The sequence below is a fragment of the Lycium ferocissimum genome, chromosome 8 (assembly GCF_029784015.1).
Source record: "Lycium ferocissimum isolate CSIRO_LF1 chromosome 8, AGI_CSIRO_Lferr_CH_V1, whole genome shotgun sequence".
Classification (NCBI taxonomy): Eukaryota; Viridiplantae; Streptophyta; class Magnoliopsida; order Solanales; family Solanaceae; genus Lycium; species Lycium ferocissimum.
In genome coordinates, this window is record NC_081349.1 from 4,915,820 (window position 1) to 4,923,682 (window position 7,863).

General features: G+C 35.0%; 2 protein-coding genes across 2 annotated transcripts; one reads left to right on the top strand and one right to left on the bottom strand.

Moving 5' to 3' along the window:
* Nucleotides 1–466: 466 nt before the first annotated feature.
* On the bottom strand, nucleotides 467–1,057 carry LOC132066579 (uncharacterized). Its single transcript, XM_059459868.1, has 2 exons — nucleotides 946–1,057; nucleotides 467–856 (listed from the first exon to the last, which is right to left on the bottom strand). The coding sequence occupies exons 1-2, from the start codon at nucleotides 1,006–1,008 to the stop codon at nucleotides 548–550; spliced, it is 372 nt and encodes a 123-aa protein (XP_059315851.1). The 5' UTR covers nucleotides 1,009–1,057; the 3' UTR covers nucleotides 467–547.
* A 2,706-nt stretch (nucleotides 1,058–3,763) lies between these two features.
* On the top strand, nucleotides 3,764–7,122 carry LOC132067144 (GEM-like protein 5). The gene is given in 4 exon segments (XM_059460290.1): nucleotides 3,764–4,253; nucleotides 4,256–4,346; nucleotides 5,874–6,148; nucleotides 6,765–7,122. Coding segments are annotated over 4 exon segments (855 nt in total). The 5' UTR covers nucleotides 3,764–3,980; the 3' UTR covers nucleotides 6,981–7,122.
* Nucleotides 7,123–7,863: the final 741 nt, after the last annotated feature.

The following is a 7,863-nucleotide window of genomic DNA, read 5'->3' on the forward strand; positions in this document are numbered from 1 at the left end:
GATGTCAGCAGCATGTATTCTATGGGCACAAAGGTGACAAGGCATGACATCTCCAACTCTCTTATTGTTGGGACAAGTCATGGGTTCACAACCTACAACAAGAAAGTAGATATATCAAAATGGTGCTAAATCATAAAAAGCAAAACCTATTTGAAACAAGTTATCAGGTTGTTGCAGAAGGTTACACATCTATTGGACATTGTCCAACAGATAGGTAACTTGTTGCAAATAGGGTATCTTATCCGTTGGAAATTTTCCAACGTATGGGTAACTTGTTGCGGCCGGAGTTGCTCACCTTTGTTGGATATTGTACAACAGATTAGTAATTTGTTGGAGCAGTTATTGTACTTGTTGTAAAAACATACCGTATGATTCGTGGTTATCAAATTAGCAAATAAAGTGATATGTTGCAACGGTGTGTACTTGTTGAAAGTTGTCCAACAGATTGGTAACTTGTTGCCAGGTTTATCATCTGTTGGACATTTTCCAACAGATGGGTAACTTGTTGCAGCAGGTTACTCATCTGTTGTAAAAAACTAGTTGCATGTTATAACAGATTCATCTGTTGGGTAACTTGTTGCAACAGGTTAATCATCTGTTGGACATTGTCCAACAGATGCATAACTTGTTGCAACAGATGCATGTGTTGTTGCAGCAGATTATAAAAGCTGTTGCAACAACTAGTCATCTGTTGTGTTCTAATGCTTACAGCTTCCTTAGGGGGGTTGAAAAGGTCAACACTCAATTTTGTGTTGTTCCTGGCAGTGAGCCATCTAAGAATTCTTGGATAGGTAACTTCTTTGAAGTATTCCTTGACTTGATGCCTGAGGTGAGGAATGCCTTCAAATGCCCAAGCCTAGAAAAAAAAAATGCCATAAAAAATCAAAATAGTGATTAAAATACAAAAAAAAAAAAAAAAAGGTTAAAACATTGAAAAAAATTTACCATGAAAGCCCAAGGGAAGCTATATAGGTTTTGTGTCTTCCCCGTTGGCTTCAAATCCTTCATCAAATATTCAACAGTCAAGCTAAAGCTTTTAAAACCCCGTGCATAGTTGTTGAAGGCATCATAGTCCTCGAAGAAGTTTAATCAATGCAAGCAAGATATTGTAGTTTACGTCTCTTGCCCAAAGAACAACCGTGCACAAACCAAACTAAGCACAAGGCCTCCTCGTGCTTTTTGAGAAAGTTTTGGACTCCAAATCTTGCAACAATTTCTTTTTTGAGTGTAGCTCTTTCGCACTAAGTTTACCAAAGAGACATCATTCTTAGATTTGGAACCCATTGCTTTCTTGGCCGCCTGGGAGTCCGGCCGGCTTGGTTAATACAACAAGAGGAAGAGGCTCACAAGGATAACATCTCAATCCGTAACTATGGCAAACTCCTTCATGCCAAAGCAAACCGGCATACCACGCAATTGATCCAAATCTCATCCTTTCTATCACAAATAATCCTACGCTTCAAAAGCTCGAAACCATTGTCATTTGAAATTAGGCACCCGGTATCTTCGCAAATCTAAATAGAGCCCAAAGCGCACTAGCCCTAAAGAAATTCTCCAATTCCTGCTGCCGGAGAATGCCCCTGAAGGTGTCAAAGCCCTTGCCCATGCTTGATCTAACCACAAAATCACCAGACAAATCATTATTTCCATTCAGCGGCATCTTCACGCCGTACTTTTCAATGATGAAACTCTTGACGACCTCATCAATGAAAGGTCTATTGGGATCTGTGGCAATACTAGAAGTCTCAATAAAATTGGCATCCACATTATGTTTCTTTTTTCTTCTTAACTCGGCCAAGATCTGATCTGTTGATTCTTCTCTTCTTCTTCATTACCATTTTCAGTTTCTGCATCTTCTTCGCCTCCTTCATCCCCTTCATCTCTTTCTTCTTCACCTACTTCTTCTTCATCTCCTTCAGCATTTTCTTCATTTTCTTCATCTCCTTCAGCAGATTTTTCATCATCTTTTTCACTTCTTCTCTAGTTTCTTCACTTTGTTTATTTTTATCACTTTCTTCTTCATGCCCACAGAGGTTTCGTGGGTTTCTCTCTTTACGAAGCCCCGGTTCACTAACTCTTTCCTCATTTGTTGATTGACAAATAGCAGTCACAAGTTTATCTAATGGTGTTTGCACCTTGGCTCTTTTACTATTTTCTCCCTCAGATGGTTTCTCTCACTTTCTTTTAACTGGAGCCATTTTATCTACACACAGGAGATAGAAAAACAGTTTTAATTTATTAGTGCAACATTCAAAGTAAAAAGGGAAAAGGAATATGTTGCAACAAGTAATCAGTTGTTGCAACAGATTAAGAATATGTTGCAACAAAATATGAAGTTGTTGCAACAACTTATTACTTGTTGTAATAGTTATAATCTTAAGTCGTTGGAAATAGAAAACAAAGAAAATGACTTAGCAACGTTTTAATTTTTTACAACAACAGTGTTAATATGCTACAACAACGCTTCGATTCTTTAAAAAACCTCAACAATTGTTTTGATTTTATCCAACAGCTGTTGGATAAAATCAAAACTTTTCCTAAACCATAGCATGACATCAACAACAACAGCAAAAACATCTAAATTTAAATACAAAACATCTATATTTCACTACAAACATACAACCATCACAAATCTCACTCACAACTTAAACAAAATACACCAAATAGGATTTTTTTAACCATGCAACCTCAGCAGATGTTTGTAACTATCAAACAAGTGCTGAATTTGTTGCAACAGCAACATCAATAACAGCAACAACAACAACAACAAAAACATCTAAATTTAACTACAAAACACCTATATTTCACTACAAACACACAACCATCACAAATTTCACTCACAATTTAAACAAAATACACCAAACCATGCAACCTCAGCAGATGTTTTCAACTATCAAACAAGTGCTGAATTTGCTGCAACAGGTAACCTCAGTTATTGGAAAACATCAATAAAATTGCAAGCCTTTTTTTTCTAAACAACAAGGGGGAGAAGAACAAAAACAGCACCAAAAACCATAATTTCACAACCACAATCATTATTTACAAACTCACAAACCCCAACAAGTGCAACAAATACACCAAACTACAACAAAATAAACAACATTCAAGACAAACCCATGCTCTTCTTCATCTTTTCTAACTAAAATCATCATTTTCACACTCTGATTTCAAAACCCAAACTTTTGAACCAAGTGAAAAAAAAAGTTTACCTGAGAATGAATAGAGAAGCAACAACAATGGAGAGAGAGAGAGAGAAATGAGCAGCAACAGCAACAATGGAGAGAGAGGAACGAGCAGCAACAATGGTAGTCGCCGGTCGCCGATTTTGCAGCAGCAATGGAGAGAGAGGAACTGAGAAACTGCTTTTTTTTTTTTTTTGAAATAAAATGAAGAAGTAGTTGGGGTCGTGGGGGAAAGTGGGTTGAAAGAAGTTTTTGTATAATGTGTGTGGGTTGGAAGAAGTTTTTGTATAATGTGTGTGGGTAGGAAATTTTTTTTGTATAATATGTATGGGCTTTTGTGTATTTTATAAAAGATTATAAATTTTAAAAATTATAATTCAGTCCCAACTAAAATTAATCACATTTTTAAGATAAGTTTGATCTTGGCTGATCAAACTTGTCATCATTTCTGATTAGGAGACCTTTTTGTCACCATAAATTTATTCTTCGAAAGAAACATCCCCACTCTTTCGTCAATCTCCGGTATTTCGGCACAACTGTGTATTTCTGGATGTTTCTCCTAGAGTTCAGCTAAGGTTTCTCTAGATACGCAACTTAACTTTCCAGTATAATCTTAGTAACTAAGCAAAAAGAAACCGCGTGGGCGTTCTATAGAAGATAATCCTAAATTAATCTTCTTCTTCTTCTTCGTCATCCTCTATAAATTCAGCCCACAACCAATTCTTTACTACTTCAATTCATTCTTTCTTCATAATAGGCTAAAAGTTACACAATCTACATCCTTTTTACAGACCAATCATGACAGGCTCACCAGAGGAAAGTCAACCCAAAGCTCAAGAATCAGAGTCCCACGTACCCTCTGTTTCTGCTCCTTCATCTTCTCCTGATTCTCAAGCACCATATCCACCACCGGAAATGGATCACAAAAAATGGGGCACACACATAATGGGTCCCCCTGCAATCCCAACATCTCATCCAGATAACCAGAAAGCCGCTTTATGGAGAGCTGAGGACCAGCGTGAAGAGTTTCATCCCCAGCCTTACGTTGTTTATTCTCCAATTGACTGGCGTGACCTAGCAACAACCCTCTTGATTCCGTTGTTAATATGTTCAATTCTTGGAGTAACAGAGCTGAGACCATCGCCCGCAACATCTGGCATAATCGTAAGTTTCACCAAACCAAACCGACATGCTTGTTGTAAAGTCAAAATTTTCAATTCTTGATACATCTGATTAGGAACCCGTTTGGATTGGTTGGGTGTTTAATAAAAATAGAAAATAGCTTAAATTAAGTTAAAAAGTGCTGAAAATAAGTCAAAATTAAGAATTTGCTTAACCTCAATTTTTTTTTTTTTTGGCTTAAAAGTCATTTTGATTTGACTAACTCTACCTTTTTATCTCTTATACAACAACAACAATAAGAAGCCCAGTAGAATCTCACAATGTGAGATTTGAAGAGGGTAGAATATACGCACACCTAACCCCCATCTTGAAAGGTACTCTCGGCTCAAGAGAGGAAAACAAGACAGAGAGGAAAACAAAGATAAAAAGTTAGATAGGGACAAGCATATCAAAAATAATATGAAAATGAGGAATAACAATATGAAAACCCTTTTATCTCTTATATTTTCTGTTAATTTCAATACTATTCTTACTTCTAAAAAATTCTTGAAGAACTTTTATCCAAATAAATAACTATTTATTTATAAAATAATTTTTAACACTTAAAAAGTACTTTAAGCACTTATGCTTAAAAGTCTTTTTTTTTTTTTAAGTTAATACAAACGGGCTCTAGGGGTGCTAAAATCCGTTCCTAAAATCATGACTCAGATTAATGACCCGCTTATTTTTATAACTCCGTTCATTTGGATCATTTATACTTTTGCCGTTATTTTGTGTTGGTCTTTAATTTTTTTCTTCAAGGCAAACAAATTTTTCGTGATCATGAGCCATATAATTATCACTATAAATAAGAACCATAATTCCAACAGTAGTGATTAATATTGACATAATAGAAGTAAGTGGGTCGATCAAGTATCCGAAGTCTAAAGAAAAATCATCAATAATTGGGATCTAGAAATATTTTGTGATGAACGTACAGGAAAACCCTCTTTGGATTTGCCAAAGATCTTTGGAATTCATTTATTTCTCTCAGGCGAGGCATAGATTTATATTTTACGTCATAATATCCCACATATGGCAGAAACTTCAGAGAACTTAATGTCCTACTGACATAAGTTCGATTTTGAAGTGCAAAAATTAAAGCACCCCACTTAAGGGATAAACAATTAAAGACCTAACCCATTTGAAGAGCAAACAATGCAATTTCTTCAGCTCATTTTGACACACTTAATTCAGTTCATTTAAAAATTAGACTGATATATAGTCCAGATTCAGAAATTTTGATATAAAGGATATTTTTTATTTTAATATATTATGTATAGTCATAAGAAAAGAAAATTATAACATATTTAAAACAAATTATAAGAAAACAAAAAATTTAAAACTTAGTTAGAAATGAGCGGGTTGAGTTATGATCAACATTGTAGTCTATCTCAGCTCAACCCATTCAACTCAAGTAACTTTTGGGCGGGTCAAATGACCTGTTTATTTACTAAGTCAGCCCATTTTGGCATGACATGCCCAACCTGACTATTTGACGCTACATACTAATTATGGGACATGTTGTAGTGAAAACTGGACCATCAGTCTCAGAAGCGGCATGGGGAAAGCTTAATTTGACGGCCAAGGCCTTGACAGAGGGAGGATTTGAGCCCCTTTACAAGCAGATTTTCGCTACGGATCCTAATGAGCAGCTGAAAAAGACATTTGCTTGTTATCTTTCCACTACAACTGGTCCTGTTTCTGGAACACTCTATCTCTCAACTACTAAGCTAGCTTTTTGCAGCGATCGCCCCTTATCCTTCAGAGCTCCATCTGGTCAGGAGGCCTGGAGCTATTACAAGGTAACATATCCAAACATATAGATAATGGGCACCATTAACTGTCTATCAATTATATTGGATAAAACTGTACTCATCTGTGAACATGAGGAGAACTAGAACCAAGTAGAAAATTACTTATAAAGGTCAAAGTAAACAGTACAGGTATTCCTTAATGATAGTATTGCGTTTACTTGTTAAATATATAGGTTTTGTGGTAGAGATGATATGCATACATCACCAAGTCTGCTACTTGGACTTTGAGCTCATCTGTTGAGCAAAAACTTGCTACTACTAACTTTTCTATTTTGAAAGTTATAAATCAGTGTAAATGATGCTTATAAGCAAGAAAAATCAATAAGAGAAGGAACGTAGAACCAGCAAATAGGCTAGGAACAAGAGTAATACGCTGGTTACCTCTTAAGACTGCTACTACAGTTGCATGAGCTAACAAGTGTTTTGAACTTGTGCAAATATCAGAACATTTCACATTTCTATCTAACTCCTAATGGAAGTGATAAACCAGTAGTACAAATGATTTTTATAAGCAACAAATTAATATATGCTAGTAATAAGTGGGTAATTACATTTCAAGACTACTGCTACTGCTGCTGCATTAACTAACAAATGTTTTGAATAGGTGGCAATACCGTTGGGAAACATTGGGACAGTGAATCCAGTGGTGATGAGAGAGAATCCACCAGAGAGGTACATTCAGATTGTAACAATCGATGGTCACGACTTCTGGTTCATGGGATTTATCAATTTTGAGAAAGCAATGCATCATCTCCTTGAAACCTTGTCTAATTTTAGAGCGCAACCTCCTGTTAATGTGCCACAACCAGCTAGTAACTAGGAACAAATGGCCTGCCATATAGCTTATGATGGGGTTGTACGCTGTTTTAGTTTTGTGTTTGTTCCTGCATTAGATATATAGAATTTGTAACATATCTTGGATGTTCCATTTATACTTAGTTGGGAGTGCTTTGTTTGTGTTGGTACAAATTGCAACTATTCTTCATCTGAAATAATCAAGAAGGTAGGGAGAGAGTGAACTTTGATAAAGCAAATTCCATTTTTTATGCTGGAAAATTGACCAATAAAAAATTGGAGTTAGAAGTTTGGATGATCACTTAACTTTGAGTAAATTACCATTATAGTGATTCAACTTTGTTTTATCTTTTAAAAGTCACTTAACTTTTGAGTTAGAATATTGAATGTTCACTAAACTTTGGTTAATTGGTCATTATAGTCACTCGACTTTGGTTAATTGGTCACTATAATAATTCAACTTTGCTTTGTTTTTTAGAAGTCACTTAACTTTGACTATTTAATTTTAGTTGAAAGTAGAATTTTCGGCGCCTATTTAATGATGTGGCAACTGTAAATTCTTAGAAAAATGATATTCAAAAAAGTTAAAATTAATATGTAAATTTATTTAGGATTCAATGCATCATAAATAGTTGCACAGCTAATTTTTGACCCCTCATAATTTTATTTAATGGTCTAGAGCTCTTGGATCTCGAACGGAGTGAAATATGTGTTTTATGAGCCAAAATGATTTTTACAAAATTATTTCGATAATATTTTGTCATTTTATTTGGCAAAATAAATGCAAAAATAGATGTAAGTCATTTAAAATATTTTACATATCTTTACTATTGATATTAAAGTACTTGTCAAAAACAACCAAAAAAATAAAATAAAAAAAATTGGTCAATTAATTGTTTAAATTTTCA